At 50.8% G+C, this 19,574-nt stretch overlaps 1 protein-coding gene across 1 annotated transcript in view; it reads left to right on the top strand.

Moving 5' to 3' along the window:
- Window positions 1–19,574, top strand: part of Chst8 (carbohydrate sulfotransferase 8) — a 138,825-nt gene that overhangs the window by 60,390 nt on the left and 58,861 nt on the right. The window contains exon 2 of the mRNA XM_021208677.2: window positions 4,141–4,356. Coding sequence (XP_021064336.1) covers window positions 4,227–4,356 — 130 coding nt within the window. The 5' untranslated portion in view covers window positions 4,141–4,226. The remainder of the gene's footprint in view (window positions 1–4,140; window positions 4,357–19,574) is intronic.

Here is a 19,574-nt window from a genome sequence, read left to right as displayed (position 1 = left end):
GGGAGGGTGGGGGTGGGGGGACACTTGCAGTTGTCACCAGAACAGAGTATGATTTATGTCGTGAGGACAGGGCAGTCCCAGGTGGGAGCTGAGGTCTTGCAAATACATTTTCATGGCCTGGGGCAGCCAGGCCATGGCTTGTGACACGCTGTTGTACTGAGCCCAAGGCAACAGCTGGACTCAAAGATGAGGGAGACAAATGACCTTTGGAACAGAATCTCTCTGTTGTCTTGAAAATACCGGGTGACTATAGAAGAGGGGCTGTCTGGAGGAGGAGGGCTCAGAGACTCAGGTCAGCTGGAGTGCGTGTGTCTCCCGTCTCTGTGGGAAGAGGGCTCTTGCAGATTCCAGGGTGCTGGCCCCTCCTGGGACATTCCAGTTCACAGGCCACTCCCTCAGGAGGCTAGGCAGCTGACCTTTTGCTTCTCATTTGCATGGAGCCAGGAGTTAGCTGGCCAGATAGTCCCCAGTGAGAGCAAACATGGAAAACAGGGTCCCAGGAGGAAAGACTGCTTGGGGCTTAGAGCTGAGCTGGGTAGGGAAGCCACTGGGTCTCTACTACCAGCTCCTCGATGTGGGCATGCACTTGGGTGATCTCAGGGGCCTCGGAAATGACAACTCTTGTACAGCTGGGTCTCCTGCCTCCTCTCCTGGATCCCAGGCCCAGGAGGAGCTGCATCCTGTCTCCATGAACGGATCGGGTGTGAGCAGATTCTGAGCACAACTGCAGAACCCCTTTAGCCATTGACAGAAGTCTGCAGTGGCTCTAATTAGTGGCCGTGTGGCAGATGGGGGAAGAGAGGGGACAAGGCAGCTGTAGTCACATCTGCGGGGCCAGGCTGGAGACAAGCAAGATGAAGATCACAGGGTTTAAGTCCCTTCCTTTATCCATCAAATAGCACTGGAGGGTGGCACCATGGGACATTGTTAGCCTTCCTCCCAAGGTATTTCTGTGCTGGGAGTGGCCTATCCTTTCTTCTCTCCCTCATTTCTTCCTCCATATTAGTTGGTTTGTTGTCATTGTTGTTGCTGCTGTCGTTGTTACTTGACAGAATACATGACAAGGTAAAGAAGAATGATCTGATTTGGTTCCTGCTTTCAGAGGGCTCAGTCCATAGTGGCTTGGTCCTATGACCTGGGGGGCCATCCTCTGTAGGAAGTAGCCTCATGCCAGAGGTTGCAGACTTTTAGCCAGATTGGCCTTAGGTGACTGGCTCAGGAGGCAGGCATAGCGTGGCCATTGATGGTGTGGGCGAGGGAATGTATGCTTTTACCTGCTCCAGTCTACCGGTGGGGTGAACGTGTGAGTATGCATAGAAAGGGCTCAAGCATCGTCCCCTGCCTTCTCTCTGAAAGCCTGTTCCCTGCCTCGTCACTGCATCACTGCGTTACCTAGCCAAGACTGTTAGTGTCCTAAAGAGCTGTAACAGCTGCTGTGGGGGATAGTGCCTGAGGATATGAAGGCAGGGTCACAAGCAGCTTCTAAGGGTGACAGAGAATAGCTCCGCCCCTTCTGGTCCCTTATATTCCCTCAGCATCCAGAGACAGACCACCGATGGACCTTACAGGCCAGGTAGTGCTGGGGGAAAACGGCACCAGGCGTGCTCTGAGCATGTCTACATGGAAACTGACCTATCAGAAGCCCTGACATCTAAATGATGCATCTATGGCTTCGTAAGATACGCCATTTATCCCTAGACTCTGTGGTTCCCAGTCTGGGCACACTATGAGCAAGATAGGATTCCCTACTCCACATTTCATTGGTTGACAGGCAGCAAGTCTTTTTTTAAGGCAAGCCCGTTGCACAGAGGTCGTGGCTTGCTCAAAAACCCCAGAGCCAGCTCTGCTGATAAACTGAGCCCCCCACACTGCTGCTCCCCAGACATAAAAGCTGGGAGGTCGTGGGAACCACCTGCTCCGCACAGTCCAGGGAGCCCAGCACCAGGCGCACAGAGGCCTGCGGCAGGTTAATTAAAGTTAACTGAGTGAAAAAATAATTACAGAGACTGCAGAGGGGAGAAACCCAAGCTGGAATTTATACTTCTCATCTCTTAAGCTTTGCTGAGAATCAGTCTAGTCCTTGGGAATTTTTTCTGGGCACTAAAAGGGCAGGGAAGGACTTTACACAGTTCCCTTTCTGCTTAAGAGTCTGCAGACTGGAAACGAGAGGCTGCAGGGGTTGGGGGGGGAGGGTCTCCTGGGCCCTGTGGCCTTGGGTGTCATCAGCTTCCTTTGGCACCGCCCTGTGCTGAGGTGGGCAACATCCTTGCAAATTCCTTCGGTGGAAATAAAAAGTAACCTTTGGCTTATGGACAGGCCTTTAAGGATCACCCACCTATGCCAACCCCAGCCCTGCTTAAGCCCTGTTTACTGCTTCCTGGTCTGGCCAGCGTGTAAGGCCAGCATCCTGCTGTACACTGATGAACTGTAAGGAAGGTCTGCCACACCTTCACCATAATACTGGATTAAACCCTCTAACAAAAAGAGATGAAATAAAAGTTGGTCCTTGTGCACTCTCTTCTTTTCCTTACTTTTTATGTATGTGGCTGTTTCACAGGGCAGCATGTGCATGCAGTACCCACAAAGGCCAGAAGAGGGCAATGGATCCCTTGGAGCCAGAAAGCTGAGCCCTGCCGTGTGGGTGGAGCCCTACCGTGTGGGTGCTGGGAATCAAAGCCAGATGATCTGGAGGAGCAGCCAGTGCTCTTAACTTCTGAGCCATCTCTCCAGCCCAGGCTCTTCTCTCCTAAGTTTGCTTTTGTGAAGTGTTTTATCACAGCAGTGGGACAGTAATAAACCCTCTGAGACCATCTGTCCGAATACCTGGCGGGATTTGAGTCCCTGCAATGCTGTGGTTGTAGGTAGAACATTGTGAGCATCAGGGATCCGCCTGTGTAGATCTGCAACAGATGTCTGGGGGACTTCCTCTGTCCTCTCACCTTTACTTGGCCCATACAGGCCTGAGTGAGGCCCCACAACCTCCCAAAATATCGCCAACAACGCCAACCAAGTGTTCAAAAACAGGAATCTATGGGGGGCATTTCAGACTCAAACGAAAGTGAGGTGTGCCTGCCTGGAGAGAAGAGAGGAGAGAGAGAGAGAGAGAGAGAGAGAGAGAGAGAGAGAGAGAGAGAGAGAGAGATGCCAGGCAGAGATGGTGCATGCCTGTAATTCCAACATTCGGGAGGCAGAGGCAGGTGGATTTCTGTGAGTTCGAGGTAAGCTTGATCTACAGAGTGAGTTCTAGGAAAGCCAAGGCTACACAGAGAAACCCTGTCTCAAAACATCCTCCCCCCCCAAAAAAAACCCAAGTAAGTTGTATTATTTTATGGGTATGAGTGTTTGGCTTTTACGTATGTCTCTGCATCATGTACATGCAGTGCTCGTATATGCCAGAAGAGGGCGTCATAACCCCTGGAACAGACATGTGAATGCTGGGAATTAAACCTAGCTCCTCTAGAAAAAAAAGCAGCTTAGTGTTCCTAACCACTGAGCCATCTCTCCAGCCCTGGGGTGTTGCCTATTTGATCCATAATTTGGTCTGATTCACTTGTACTTAGAGCGTGGAGGGCGTTTCTTTTGTTCTTGTGGTAGAACCGAGGTGACAGACGACTCGTGTGCATGCGTGGAGTCTTCAGAGGCCAGAAGAGCAAACAGGGATAGCGGGATGCGAGCAGCCTCTGGAGGGAGCAGGGTGCTGACTGGGAGGCTCACAGAGCTGGGCAGGGCAAGGGTGATTACAACCTGTGACGGTCAAGGCTCTCACCACCCTTAGCTTCCCCCAACAGTGAGCTAGTCTGCCTCTCTGTGGCTTTATGGCAGGTGCAGAGAGGAGACCCTTGTGGGGAGAGCAGAGGGGCAGGGAGCAACAGAAACCCCCTTCAGCCTCTGTGGGTTTCAGAAGGCCAAAGTGGACAGGCAGGGTGGTGAATGGTTATAACTGCAACACTCAGGTGGTTGGAATGGGAAGATCGGGAGTTTGGGACCCCTCTGGACTGTATCACGAGTCCCAGTCTAAAGGGAGGGAGGGGGAGAGGGAGGTAGCAGAATCCAGAAGGTAAGTCAATGTCTCGTGACAGGAACCGTAGTCCGCTGTGATATCCTGCAACTGAAACCTGCTTCTTCCCTTCCGTCTTATAGACCCCAGCCTGATGGATGTCTGGTGTGGATAATGAGGGAAGAACGTGCCTTTTACACCCAAGAGGTGACCCCGGAGCACGCCCCGGATGACCCCGCGACTCGGAACGATGCGGCTAGCCTGCATGTTCTCGTCCATCCTGCTATTTGGAGCTGCGGGCCTGCTCCTCTTCATCAGCCTCCAGGACCCTATAGAGCTCAGCCCCCAACAAGTTCCAGGTGAGCCCCGAGGTTGCTACTGAACACTGAGGGCCACATGCAGACCTTCCTGATGGTCCTGGTGTGCCAGGGCTGGGTGCCGGTGACCCTTGTAAACAGAGAAAGGGCCCTGGCTTCCTCCTAGCAGGCACCGGTGTCAGTGTGGGGGCATCAGACCACCAGTTTCAAGGCTGTGGTCCTGGCTTCCATAGCAATTGAGCAGCCCCTGGTGAGGGCGACAGAGAGGCTGCCCATCTGGTCAGCCAGTTTGTTGTCTTCAGTGAATCTCAGACTCAGGAAATTCTGCCAACTCTCGGGACATCTTCCACATTGTTCTGAATACCAGTGGATAAACGTCTTTCTATTTTTAAAAAACGTCACTGGGAATTGAACCCAGGGTCCTACCCCTTGATCATTCTTCATTACTTTGATTTTGATTCATGGTCAGGCCTTGAACTTATGACCCTACCTTATTCTCCCGAGTAGCTGGCCTTATAGGGCTGCACCACCAGACCCAGATGCACATGTCTTCTTTTGTAAACTTTTCTTATAGCCGGGCGTGGTGGCGCACGCCTTTAATCCCAGCACTTGAGAGGCAGAGGCAGGCAGATCTCTGAGTTTGAGACCAGCCTGGTCAACATAGCAAGTTCCAGGTCAGCCGGGACTATGTAGTGAAATCCCAGCTCAAAAACTAATTTTGTGGCATAAATGAATTACTTTATTGGGTGGTGGACATGCTGGTGGAATCTGAGGAGCCTTTCTTCTTCTGACCCCTGATTATCTTTATGAACTCACGTGTCTGTAGTATGACTCAATTTCCCTGTCCAGCTCTGGGGATCCCTCGAATCTGGTCCCTCTGGCCTGAGACAGAAATTAAATCACATGCTGGCTTTGTGAGGCTGAGGCCCACTCTTACCACACACACACACACACACACACACACACACACACACACACACACACACATTTCCTCTGTACCTCTGACCCACTGGAATAGTTAATGTCTGCTGGGGATATAGGGTGCAGTCAGTGAGAGGAACATGTGGGACACTTAGGGCAGTTAGGGAAAGAGGGGCTCTCTGGGGATCTTGGTGCCAGATATGATGGAGCTGGCTGTCACAGGCGTGCGCCCGAGGCTGGAGGTTAATCTGCTTAGAAGAAGAGGAAACCTGGGCTTCCAGGCCACAGCACTAGCAGAGATCTACTGCGAGGAGCCCTCAGAGGTGTGCTTCCTCTCGAGGGACATGTGCATGAACACACTGCTTGCAGGGACAAGATGAAAGAGATGTGCGCACCAGAGGTTTAGATGGATGGCTTCCTGTGACATTCCGGTTTGCAGCCAGAAGCACAGGAGGGATGGATGCCCACTCTCCGGCCAGGGGCTCTTTCCCTAGCACTAGCCCCAGCTTCCTCAACTCAGCAACCCCCCCCCCGACCTTTGTACCATTTCATTGTTTGCTTCTGCAAACTGGAGCTCTGAACCTCAATCCAGTGGCCTTGAGCCCAGATTGAAGGCCACAGGCCCCAAGAGGACAGAAAGAAGCTCATAAAGAGCTCAGATCCTTCCTGAACCCGGCAGCTGCTGCCAGAAGCCCTGCATGGGGTGGGGAGGCTGATGAGTTACCTCTTTCATCACAGTGAGTAAGAAGCCAGTTCAGTTGCAGGCCCCAGAAACAGTGGGTAAGCCACTGTGCTGACGCACACCCGGGTCAACCCCTACAGCTGGCGGCTGTCAAAAATGGCTCCGGCTTCTCCCAGCTTCTGAGTGTGCGTGACTGAGCTGGCTCCTCTGGGGACTTTGTAGCCTCTTGAGAGCTCTAGAATAGCTAGTGACATTGAGTCAGCACAGCTGGGTCCCACAGGACAGAACCATCACAGTACAGGAACTAAATGGTCCCTGTGACTATGTGGAGTCTGTGCAAAAAGAACCCAGACAGCAAGGGAGCTTGAAGATGGCTTGGAGGAATTGTGCCTCTGGTGGGTGCCCTAACGTGTGTGGTTGTGGTGCACACACAGGCCAGGGGTCCAGCCATCTGATGTCTGCACTGTGGGAGGGGCTGGGGAGAAAAGGCATAAGTTTATGTATGGTTTCCATCTGGGTCAGGAGGGTCCCTCTGTGGTCCGTTCCTGGGATCATCTATTGCCAGGTGAGAGTCTGCTCTGTTGATCCCGGGATATACCCTGCCATGCCAACAGCCAGCTGGCAGAACAGAACCCTTAATTTCGAAGGCACTGGATTCCTGTCCCTCTTTCTACCTAGCATTGCTCTGAAACAGCTGCCCAAGTGCACAGATGTGTAAGTTACAGATGGGTAGGAACCAGAGTATGGTTGGGAGTTCTGGGGTAGAGAGGCGCAGTGTGGTGGAGAGGCGCTTGAGCCTCAGACCCTCAGACCCTCAGACCCTCAGACCCTCAGAGAGAAAGGTGAGGGACTGCCATGGAGCATCCCCCTGTGGTGGGCGGAGCCAGGTGAGGAGCGTGGGTGGGTCTTCACTGTGAAGTTCTATTGGCAGATGCAGGGGAGCCACGCTTGCTCAACGTGCTTACGTCAGGGGCAACCCTGCCGGTCTATGTAAATCACACCAAACACAGTCATAAAACTTTAAGTAATGCTTACGTTCCTTTCCCTGAGCGAAGTGCTCCTGACACAAGCTGTTTGTGTTGATTTGTTACTATTCATTTATTCCTTCCCTGTACCACTCGCAGCAGCCTAATTGTGATTCGGTACCAAGAAAGCAATATCAAAGTAATTTTCCACAACATTAGTTACAATTTTCTTCTGATCCTTCAAGTGAAACAACCCCATCCTGTTGGCTTCTCCGAGCACATAAACCTTGATTACATTTATCTGTTGGAAACCATTGCTTACAAAGTGTATGCGCCAAGTTGCGTGCCGGGTGGCCCCTGACAGCCCTGACCAAGCCCTCTCCCTGGGAGTCTCTGTTCCAAGGAGGTATAGGCTACAAGTCTGTCCTGTCGCCTGGGACACACAGCGGGGACTACAACACAGGGAAAATCCTCACCTTGGTGTGAACTTTTCTGGGACTAAGGGTGTGAGTTCTGTGGATTCTGTAAGAAGGCAGGAAAGGAGAGACTGGCAGATCAGTGCCCAGGAGCCAATTTGAGAAAGGGGATGGGTTTCGTCTGTGCCTGTGGCTCTTGGGGTCCATCACTGATCGGATCTCGCTGTACAGTTACTGTTAATGTTGAAAGCACATTGTTCTGGGGTGTTTTCTGTCACTGTAATGAACGCCATGAAAAACGGAGCAGTCTAGAAGGATGTCATCTTATAACTCCCAGGTCCCTGTCCATCTCTGAGGGAAGTTAAGCAGAAATTCAAAGCAGGAACCACGGAGGGATGAAGTTTGTTGGTGCTCTCCCTCTCTGACTCATGTTAGCTAGCTTTCTTGTATAGCCCAAACCCACCAGTATAGGGATGGGACTGCCCATGGTGGGCTGGGCCTTCCTACATCGATTAACATTTGAGAAAATGCCTTTACAGACAAAGAACACAAACTGATTGGATGGAGACAGTTTTTTTGTTTTGTTTTTCGAGACAGGGTTTCTCTGTGTAGCCCTGGCTGTCCTGTAACTCACTTTGTAGACCAGGCTGGCCTCAAACTCAGAAATCCGCCAGCCTCTGCCTCCCAAGTGCTGGGATTACAGGCGTGCGCCACCACACCCGGTTTGAGAGCTATTTTTATTCAAAGCACTGCAGTTGGTCATGTTTTCTTTTTTTTTTAAGAACGTTATATTTTAAGTTAGCCCTTTGGAACAGAACTAATGACCCGACAGAAACAATGGTCATAGCTCCTGGTTTCAGTCCATCCTGGGTAGGGTAAGGAGAGCATTGTGGCCATAACCACAAGGCAAAGCCCCTTCCTCCCGTGCTGACAGATAGGAAGCTGAAAGCATGGACCAGAGCCCCATCTCCAGTGATATGCTTTCTCTAGCCAGGCCACGCCTTCTAAAGCCCTCATGACCTTCACAAGGGGCCATAAGCTGGAGACCCAGCATTCAGAAGATGAGCCTGCGGGTGACTGTAGATTCAGATGATAACAGATAGGTACCCGCTAGCTAACCTTCATTCTAAGATTAGATTTTCTTGTTTACCAGAGAATTCTACCTATCTAATTACAATTATTTTCCAGTCTACGAAATTGCAGGTCCTAAGGCCAGAGCTTCTGCTCCCGGTATGTTTATTTCTATGCTTTGTTTCCTTTATTCGTGTGACCATGTATAACCATGTAGTCCAGGCCCTAGCCTCAAACTCACAATGCCCCTGCTGCAGCCTCTGCAGTGCTTCCCTAGCTAGGAACACATGCTAGGGTTTGAACCCAGGCCCTTAAGTATCCTAACCAAGGGCTCTACCACTGATCCACATGGCCAGCCCAGAAGGTCACTTCTTGACCCTTGATGCAAGGCTCACCCTTCTCCAGATAAAAGACCAGACTAGTGATAGCAGACCCAGCACAATGACTCTGAGGACTTCGGAAGGCCGAGTCTGCGTTCACTTTGGCATACAATCTCAGCCACTGCCTTTCTCTGTGAACTTTGTATTATTTGAATTAAGATTGAGATGATAGAAAAATGAACCCCAAGTGCCTGCCCCCAGCACCCCAGCCTGACCAGGCTGGCCCCATCTCTCCCTCTCATCGTATTTCTCCCTATATCTGAGCTTTGAAGTCCATGCCAGGTATTGACCCAACTCACACATAAATATTTCAATGGCTCTCAGCTCAGATGATAGGGATTCTTATTTTTAACATTACATCCCACCATCTTATAGTCCCTTAAAGGCATCCAACAGCTAAGCAATCCTTGAGACGCTGAGGCTGGAAAGTCTCCAAGTTTGGGGTGCGCCTGGGCAATACAGCTAGTCCCTACAATAATTATTTTATTATTATTTTCAAGACTCAAATGTCTAGTTAGTGTTGAAATGTAATTGCCTCATAGATATAAGCGCATGTGTCTTACCCAGTATTCAGGTCTAGCCACACAATGCCATTTCCTGATGAATCCATTAAATCTCTCCCTACGTGTAAGTTTCTGCCTCTCCCTGTTTATTTCAGGACGCTGTGCCACAGGTCACATAGGGTGTTCCCATTGCAGTCTTAATTAATTTTGGCTATTTGTCCTTTATTTTTTGTGTTCTACATACAATTGAGGAAACCTTGCGAAGCAAGCACGTATAGATTTGGTTTGGCCTCCCTTTGCTTTTTTAATAAGAATTCACATGTGGCTCTGCAGTCTCCTGCCAGGCAGCTCCTGCCCTCCTGCCCTCTTGTAATGTCCATGAGCTGCCAGTGGTCACGCCTCCATCTGTCCCTCCATCAGGGGTCACAGGGAGGCCTCATCCCCCTTCCGTCATTCCTTCCTCGTTGCTTAAATGGGATGGAGTTTGTCTTAATGGGGCCAGGTGAACTGCTGCCAGCGACCCATGAAGCTGAGGTGAATGCGCAATGACGGGCTGATTGGAGGAACAAGAAAAAATAGTGCCGGGCTTGGTGGTGCAGGCTGGCGACCCAGCACTGGGGTGACTGGGGCAAGAGCATCGAGAGGTCTGGGCTAACCCTGCCCATAGAGTGAGTTTGAGACCAGGCTGAGGTACAGAGCAAGCAAGGCCTTAGAGAGAGACAGACAGACAGACAGACAGACAGACAGACAGACAGGGAAGAGGGAAGGGGAGAGAGGGAGGGTACCTTGTCATGCATATTCTGTTGTATGCCTTTTACATAATTCTTTTAAGAAATTTAAATTACCAGGGGCTGGAGAGATGGCTCCGTGGTTAAGGGCACTGGCTGTTCTTCCAGAGGACTCAGATTCAGTTCCCAGCACCCACAAGGCAGCTCACAACCATCTGTAACTCCAGTTCCAGGGAGATATGATGCCCTCACACAGAAATGCATTCATGTAAAACACCAATGCACACAAATACAAATAAATAAATAAGTCATTTAGAATTTTTAAATTACATTTATTTATTATTTATTCAGGGGTGGGGCACATGACATGGAGCGCATGGAGAGGTCTGGGGACAACTTGCAGGAGTCACTTCATTCCTTCAGGGCCCTGGGGATTGAACTCAGGCCATTAGACTTGGCAGCGGGCACCTTTACCCACTGAGCCATCTGACCAGCCCAAGTTCTTTATTGTTTGGCGCTGACAGAGTGGCTATTCCTAAAGTGGGCTCTCCCTACATTTCACAGCTCTCTGCTCTCTCCCAGAATGGAGTAGCTGTGGCTGGGGTTCCATAGACACAGCCCTATCCCTTCTTTGACAACCTTTGGTTTAGATGAAGGAACAGCCACTGATGGCTTCCCTGTCTGTGTGGTACCCTGGGGGTGACTGAATATTTCATTGTAAAAGCCACCAATGTTGACAAGAGCATTTACCGTGTTTAAAGTCTGTGCTAAGCAAAGATTTTTCTTATTTTTTATTTTTTTGAGAATGGAACTCCCTGTGTAGCCCAGGCTTGTCTGGAACTTGCTAGTAGACCAGGCTGGCCTTGAACTAGATCCTGCTGCCTCTCTCTCCTGAGTGCTAGAGTGGTAGGCATCTACTACCACACCCCAGTATGGTTCTTACAACACGTGGCTTCTTGTACTGTATGCTGAATGGTCACTAAAGTAGCTCAGTCACAGGAAGAGTAACCAGATAGGTACTGCCAGCCTCTGACCACACGCCGGCCACCATCACAGGCATATTACACACCTTTGACACTATAGAAGTCCCTAGGAGTTACTATTACACCATTTGGTGGTGAGCCCAGTGAGCACAGGGAGGCCACAGGCATCACTGGGGCTCAGGCCCACAGCATAGCCCGGTGTTGATAACTATGTTGAGACCAGAAAGAATACGGCATGTGAGGGGCTCTGAGGGGCTTGGAGGCTGGAGCATCACCACCAGAATCAGCCAGGCTCTGGTCCCAGCAATAACCCCTCCCCCTCCCTACCTTAGGGCAGGTGGGGCAGAGCCAGCCTTTGCCCCAGGGGATGAGAAACTGGGAAACTCATTCTAGGACCGGAGAGAGGGGGCTCCGTGGTTAAGAGTGCTTGCTGCTCTTACAGAGGACTCAAGTTTGTTTCCCAGTATCCAGATCATGCCACTTACAATTTACCTGTAACACCTGCTCCAGGGGATCCAGGCCTCTGGAAGATGCCTTCGTGCCCATACGCACAAACACACACATGTTCACATAAATTAAAAAAAGTCTTTTATCATTCTAGTGGCTGCATGGGACAGGGAGCATGAGGATGACAGGATATACCTGGGCAGGAAACACGGGATACAGCGGATGGGACCACACACAGGGCAGGTGATGGGGAAGGACACAGCATTAGTTACCTGTGCTATTGCTGAGCCTGGGTCCAGGATTTGATTTGGAGAGATTTTACAAGTGTCTGATGAAACAGAAAGCAAATGCTGAGTTTTTGTTGTTGTTGTTTGTGTTTTGTTTTATATTTTGTGTTATTTGAGACACAAAGTCTCACTGTGTAGCTTTGTCCTAGAACTCACTCTGTAAACCAGGCTGGCTTCGAACTCACAGAGAGCAGCCTGCCTCAACCTCCCGAGTATTGTCTGGCTTGAGAAAGGCTGATGTTTTAAAATGTGTGTCTGTGGTGTGTGTGTGTGTGTGTGTGTGTGTGTGTGTCTGTCTGTCTGTCTGTCTGTCTGTCTGTCTGTGTACCATGTGCATGCAGTGCTCACAGAGGCCAGAAGAGGGTGCCAGATCACCTAGGGCGGGAGTTACAGCTGGTTATAAACTAACTGCCCAGTGTGGGTGCTGAGAATAGAGCTGGTCCTTTGTCCTTTGCAGACAAAGGCAGCCAGCACTCTTATACACAGCCACCTCTCCAGGTCCTGTATTAGTTATTTTTTGCATCACTACTACAAAATGCCTGACAGACACAACTTAAGGGAGGAAGGGCTCATTTTTTGGTTCATGGTCTCAGGAACTTTCAAATCATTATTGAGGGACAAGCCCTAGAATGTCTCTGTCTGTAGTTGGGAGGTGGGGTTAGGGTGTAAACCAGGAGTAAGATAGACACATGTATTTCCTTTAAAAATCTACCCTAGAACACCCAGACACACCTTCCAAAAGTCTCAGCCTTCAAGACAATGGCACCAGCTATGGCTAGTATGTTCAGAACATGAGCCTGTAGGCAATTTTTCAGATTCAAACTGTAACAGATACCAAGGTGGGTTGTGTGTGAGCAGAGTTGGTGACCCGGTGGGGTGTGGGGGAGATGAAAGAGGAAGATGTCTGGGGTTTCTGACTGTGGCAGATGCAGATGTAAGTTTCCTTTCTAGGGTAACTCTGACAGGGAAGGGCAGGAGTCATAGGTTCTGTTTCAGGCTGAGGAAACCCTAGATCCTGGGCAGCATGTGTGGATGTATTCTGCCATCTCTCTAACAAGGGTCTCCACACCCACAGGTCATGAGAAGGTTCCTTCTGCCTCTGTATCCTCTTTATTGTTCGAGGTTGGGGTCCCAGGGCTGTTGGAGAGCTCTGCTCTGGAACTGGCCCCTGCCCATGTTCCATGTTGGGCTAGATCCTGAGGTTAGAATCCAGGCTTCTGTCTGTCCTGGGACAGAATCATGACCTGTGGGTCTCTGGGTTTACCAGGAGGGGAGAGACCTGTGTGCACCTGTCTGTGCAGGGATCCCACAAGATCCAGCCCACCTGAGGTGGGTGAGGGGTGCAAGCGGACATGAAGGTGAGTGGAGGAAGACTGAGTAGGCTCTGCTTCAAGGAGCACCCAGTCTGGAGATCAAGGACAGGGGCTTGAGCCTTTCCCTAGAGTACCCCAGGGCTCAAGTCACCTGGGTGGCACTCAGAGGACAAAGGTGACTGTGAGTCTTGGGCCTCCAGAAAGAAGGTGGAGGGATCAACAGAGCTTCCTGGAGTCAACCTGTTGTGGGACGTCCACATAACTTCCCCAGCAGTCACGTGTACAGACCTCAGGTGCTCAGGCAGCCAGGTAGACTTGGGCGTCCTCTGTGAGGCTGGGAGACTTTCTCCACAGCACATGCTGCTGACCCTCTGAACCAAGACATCTGAGCCCAAGTCTATAGAGCCAAAGTCCTAGTGTCTGACTGACTCTGAGGCTCCCGTGACAAAGCTGTGCTGGCTAGACCATTCAGGGCCCTCATTCTGGGTCCCACATTACCAGGGGGCGTGGCCCTGTCTGTTTGGAGCTGAGGGCCACTCTACAATCCCAGGTCCATCTGGTTTCTACAGAGACTACTGTTGTCTAGGTGTGTCCCCTGGGAGGCCCGAATGATCCACAGTGGCAGCAGCCCAGGAACTCTCAGCCAGTCCATAAAAGCACAGTGACAGCCTACCTGGACCTTAGAGCACTGAACCCTGCCCCCTCAGAGCTGGGGTACTGATGTTCTCACTCCTCCCAGGTCTGGGGAGCCAGCCCCTCCCATTTCCACGGAGCTGGCTGCTTTCCCCAAACAGGTGGATTTTCCTGGAATCCTCTGGAGTCTGTTTCCTGAAGCCGTTTTCTAACAGTGCTGCGGAACATCATATATATTTCCTCTAAACCTTGTGAGGCTGACACATCCTTGTTGTGACTGTGAATATCAGAAGTGACATGTAATTGCAGTGATCCATCCTGTTAAGTAGCTGGCAATACATCATTGCAAAAATCAGCCGGGCTGGGACTCTCAGATCCCAGTGTTTCTAAACAATAGACCTGTACCATCTTCAAACTTGCTGAACACCGCCCACGGCTCAGCGGGGATACCTTATCGTCTCGCGTCTCACCTCTCTGGGACCTCAGAGAACAGCTTCTGTAGGTTTTTCAGGTCTCCTGGGGCATGCCCCTATGCATCACGTAACACGGCCAGGTTCTCCCAGCCAGGGCTGTGGGTGGGGATACCAGGCCAACTGCTCCTTCCACACTTGTGAGGCCTTGTCCTTCCTGATGCTTGGACTCCAGGAATCCATGTGTATTGTTCGTCCTGGGCCAGCTCAGTCCCCACTGTCCAGGAGGAAGGCTCACTGTACGCAGTTGGAGGCACACTTGGGTAAGAGACTAGCAATACCAGATGGCCCTTTGCATAACACAGGACTCCATTCACATTGTGTTCAGATTGTGGTGTGAAGGGCAATCCCTACAGCTGGGCAGAGGCCAGAAATGAAGGATGAGTGGGCACAGAGCCCTTTGTGGTCATCAGCCAACAAGTGCTGAAAGGAGAGCCCTCAAGCCCTGGTGGGTGTGGGGTTTTCAGTGGTGCTGGAATGGGAGTCTGTGTTAGTCAGCTCATTGTTGCTATAACAAAAATATTATAATACGGGAGGAAATATTCAGGTGAAGAAGCTTCCAGAAGATTTTAACCCATTGTGGTAGGAAGGGTGTGGTAGAGCGGCTTACTTCATAGACGCTAGGCAGGAGAAAGAGTGAGTGGGCAGGGGGAGACAGAGAGACTGACAGAGAGAGAGAGGGAGAGACAGAGACACACAGAGAAAGACAGAGACATAGACAGAGAGACAGAGACACAGAGAGAGACAGAGAAAGGCAGAGACACAGAGAGACAGAGACACAGGGAGACGGGAACAGAGACAGATGCACAGACAGAGGGACAGACAGAAACATGCCTGGACTAGCTGATATTTTCTCTTTATTATACCCAAGTCTCCTGACTATGAGGTGGTGCTTCCCCTGTGCACGATGGGTATTCCCTCCTTTCTCAGTTCTAGAATCTTCCTCCCAGTCACAGCCAGAGGTATGCTTCTGAGCCCAACCCAACCTGACAATCCAAATCAACCGTCAGGGCTAGAGAGAGGGCTAGAGCGATGATTAACAACACTCAGTGCTCTTGCAGGGGGTCTGGGCTCGGTTTCCAGCACTCACATAGCAGCTCACAACTGCCCCTGGCCTCTGGGGGGTCCCTGGGTGCACACAGCACCCATAAACACACTCAGGCATACACACACTTTGTATATATTACCATCGAAGCTGGACCTGGTGGCACAGGCTTATGATCCTAAGACTATAAGGGCGGAAGCAGGTCAATTGCAAGGCCTGGACTACAGCGTGAGTTCAAGGCTATCTTAGAAAATGTAGTGAGACATTGTCTCTAAACCAAAGGTTTAAGCTGGGGTGCAGCTTAGGGGTACAGCACTTGTCTGGCATGTGTGAAGGCATGGAGCTCTAGATTCAATTCTCAATACTAAGTGGAAATCTTTTTTTTTTTTTCCTCTTTTAACCAATCTGGGCTGCAGAGATGGCTCAGTGGTTACGAATGCTTGCTGCTCCTGTAGAGGACCTCAGCTCAGTTCCTAGCTCCCAGGTTGGATGGCTCAGTCTCTTGTAACTCCAGCTCCCAGGGATCTGACGCCCTCTTCTGGCCTCCATGGGCACCTGCATCCACTTGCACGTACATGCACACGTAAACAAAAAAATAAATCTTTAAAAATAATTAGCTATTGCATCCCTTCCTTGAGTTCTCCTGTGTATTCATGGGAGTCCTGGAAGAGAAGACCCCTGTTCTCACACTCTGTGGAAGCCCCTAACTTTGGGAGACCCACTCTGTGTTTACATCTAGAGTTGTTCTAATACTGTCTCCCTTGAGCCTCAACCATCCCTGTAACATCCCTAGCCCACGGCTTCCCAATATGTCCTTCCCCCATGTGACCCCCACGACCTGGGTCCCCACCCCCATTCTGCAGATACAGGGGACTTTCGAGTCATCCTGCAGAAGACACCCCGGGGTCTGCAGCCAGCGCTTCGCCTTGCTTTCGTGCATTGAAATATGCTCAATGAGAAATAATGAGCGTGTGGGAACTAATAACAGGAATCACCTAATTAAATTAGGAAACAGACATCATATTACTGTAATCTGAAAATTGATATTAATAGAAAATGGTCCCAGCATTGTTATGCTAAAGGTTCCTAGGGGCGGGGAAATTAGAAGAGAAAACAGAACAGGAAAGTGGGGCAATCGTGGCTGATAGAAGCGTGACATATGTTTTCAGGGAGCTACAGTAAAACGCTAAAAATAGAAGCGTTGTGTGGGTTTAATGAATTAATGGACAGCATTGGCTTTGAAAAGCCCCCACAGCTGCACGCAGGTACAGGATGATAATTTACAAAACAAGATCGTGTCATTAAGCCTCAGAATGTGGGATGCTGTGTTGTTTGGGGGTTGCCAGGCTCCGTCTTGGGTGCTTTACCCTATCTGCCTTCACCCCACAAGGCCATTAGCCTCTACTTAGACAGTAGCTGCGTAACATGGAAGTAGACAGGGCCGTATTTTAATGCAGATCTGGGCATTTCCCGTTCTCTCCTTGCCTGCTACCTTCACGTCGGGGTCACTGGGTCCTTTTTTTTTTTTTTTTTTTAATGTTAGTCTCCTGCATTTTCTCACCAGAGGACCTTTCTTGACTGCACACTACAGATTTTGGAAACAGCCCAGCTCCCTGATTGTAGGCCCCAAGGCTCCTCAACTATTGTGGTTACTGAGATCCATGCAGACACCTTCTGAAATTACAGTCCAGCTAGGACTCTGGGTCCCCATTGTGTGTGGGCCTGGGCACGGACCTATCATAGCCAGCCGGTTCCGATGCCCGCCCTGTCCCCAAGTGGCCTGGTTTTAGATTCTGCCTCTCACAGGGGCCCATTGTCCCTCCTCTAAGGGTTGAATCAGACTGTTCTCATGTGACACAAGTCACATGTCCACAGGGGGTTCTTAGATGTGGGGCAGCCTCTTTCCCACCCTGCCTGGGCCAGAATGAACTGCAGACTTAGGGGAGGGGGCAGACGCTAGGATTGTGTGTAAGATGCCCCAAAATGATGTCTAGTAGGAACCCATGCTTGCACCAAGGCCTGGCAAGGAGATCCATGAAGACAGAAGGCGGGTGAATGGCCTGTCTCACAGCCTGAGCCCCTGTCTTCAGTCACTGACTGACCAGACATCAGCATTAACATTGCCTGGCAACTGAGACTCCACTCACAAAGTAACATGAGGCTCCAAGAGAGACAGGGGGCCGTCTCCTGTCTGTCTTACGTCTCTGTCCCTCAACACACCCATTCTCAATTCTCAGGTCAAAGAAGCTGAGGCCTTTGAACACACAGCAAACAGAACAAAACATCTGTTACTAGTAGAGATGGCCCAGTGGGGTGTGACAGCTCCATCCTCCCTTGTGTCCTCCAGTTCTTAATGCGAGCAGTAGGGTATTGGCTTTGAGCCAGCCTCGACTCCAAAGACAAGATTGTTGTCCCTTCCAAGGTCTCTGGGCTGGTCTTCATTATTGAAAACCAAGAGTAAGTTCACCGTGGTCATATTGACTCCGGAAGTACTAGCAAGCAGAGGCTCAAGCCTGAGGCACAGCCAACATGGGGAGGGCCTGGGAGTGGGAGGACCAGAAAGTCAGCTACCTGTGTGGGGTTACACGAGCCCCTGACGTCCCCACGAACCCCATTCCTGTACCTCAGGGTGAGTGCAGGTCTATGTCTTCCTGATAATGTTTGCAGAATGCTTCAGGTCTCTAGGAGGATCTCATTTAAGCCCGAAGCCCACCAGTACACACTTGCTGATGTTTCCGTTAGAAGGCTCACTTCCCAGGATTTGGGGCTCTGCTGTTTTAACTCAAGTCGCCGGAGCCTCTGTGGAAGATTCTTTCCTCTAAAGTTTCATATATATGGGTAAATAGTGGAGCTTGTTTGCACCCCTTCTGTGGCCCCCAACAGCGGCAGCCCGGGAAGCTCTGAGAAGACACTAGTGTCTGGTAGAGGGGACACAAGACCCCCAGGGCTCTGCCCATTCTCATGGTCTGGGTCTCCGAGGGAAGTTAGAGCTGCCTTTCTTTCTCCTCTCCGGCCTGGTTGAGGACATTTTCAGCCATCCTCAGAGGCCTGAAGCCCACTGATAGAGTAGGCTGGCCTTGTCCAGGATTATACACTGATCTCTACTTGGCTGTCCCAAAGCCAGAGAGTCCAGTCCTGGCCGGTGTGGATGAGTGACCTGTACCTATTGCTTTCTCTCCCCCTCCTCCTATCCTTCCTCCACCTCCTCTTCCTTCTCCCCCTCTCCCTCCCTGCCTCTGCCTCTCCCTCTCCCTTTACCTCTTCTTCTTTTTCTTCTTCTTTGTGAGCAAGTTTCACCAGGTAGCCCAGGCTATCCTGCAAGATAGGCCTCAAACTAGCCATCCTCCTGCCTCACTGCCCAAGTGCTGAGATTGCTGGTTCGCCCCACTATACCTGGGCCTTACTGTATTTTTTTCAGAGAAGCTGAGACTATAACATTTTTACCTGGATTCCCGAGATCTCAGCCATAGCTCTGACTTGGGAAGTGTGCGGCAGAGACACCTAGGACCTTGCACTCGCCATCTCCTCTTGATTTCTGGGGACGATGGCGCTGACAGTCTTTGTGCTGAGCTGATCCTCTCATCCTACTAGACCCAGTAACTGCTCTTCCCTGTGCTCTGGAGAAAACGAGAGAGACAGAGGGGGTTCTTGGATGTGGTGTGGCCTCTTTCCCAGGTCAGGGCACCAGGGAAAAGTGGGCTCTCAAGGTTAGGGATATTGATCAGCGGTAGAGCCCCTGCCTAGAATCCCCCAGGGAGGGGCTGGGGGCGTGGCTCAGTGGTTGAGCCCCTGCCTAGAATCCCCCAGTGAGGAGCTGGGGGCGTGGCTCTGTGGTAGAGCCCCTGCCTAGAATCCCCCAGTGAGGGGCTGGGGGCGTGGCTCAGTGGTTGAGCCCCTGTCTAGAATCACTAATGAAGACCTAAAAGAATAACTCAGTGTTTCAGTGAGTGCCTAGAATTAGCTGGGAAGGCGCTTGGTGGTGTTACTCACTGGTACAGCCCCTGCAAAGAATCTACCAATGAGATTCTAGGGGTGTGGCTCTCCAGTAAAATACTTACCTAGAGAATGTCAGTGAAGGAAACTATAGATAGGGGTTGGCAGTAAGCTTCCTACCCAGCATGTACAAGCCCTGAACTCAGTCCCCAACAGTGACCCCCACACTAGAGTGACCTTCTATGATGGCTGAGGAACAGAGCTATGGGTGCCTGAAGGATGGAGTGGGGTCAGATAGAAAAGGGATTCCTGCTTATGTGTTTTCCACAGTGACCTGTGCTGCAGAGACAGCTCCCCTCCCTCCCCTCCCTTCCCTTCCCTCCCCTCCCTTCCCTTTCCTCCCCCTAAACTCTTCCACACACATTTACAATTCATGCCCTCTTTTTTCACTCACTGTTGCTTCATGAGTATACGTATTTGTGT

The sequence above is a fragment of the Mus pahari genome, chromosome 1, assembly GCF_900095145.1.
Source record: "Mus pahari chromosome 1, PAHARI_EIJ_v1.1, whole genome shotgun sequence".
NCBI lineage: Eukaryota > Metazoa > Chordata > Mammalia > Rodentia > Muridae > Mus > Mus pahari.
This window is presented reverse-complemented; position numbering and strand designations above follow the sequence as displayed.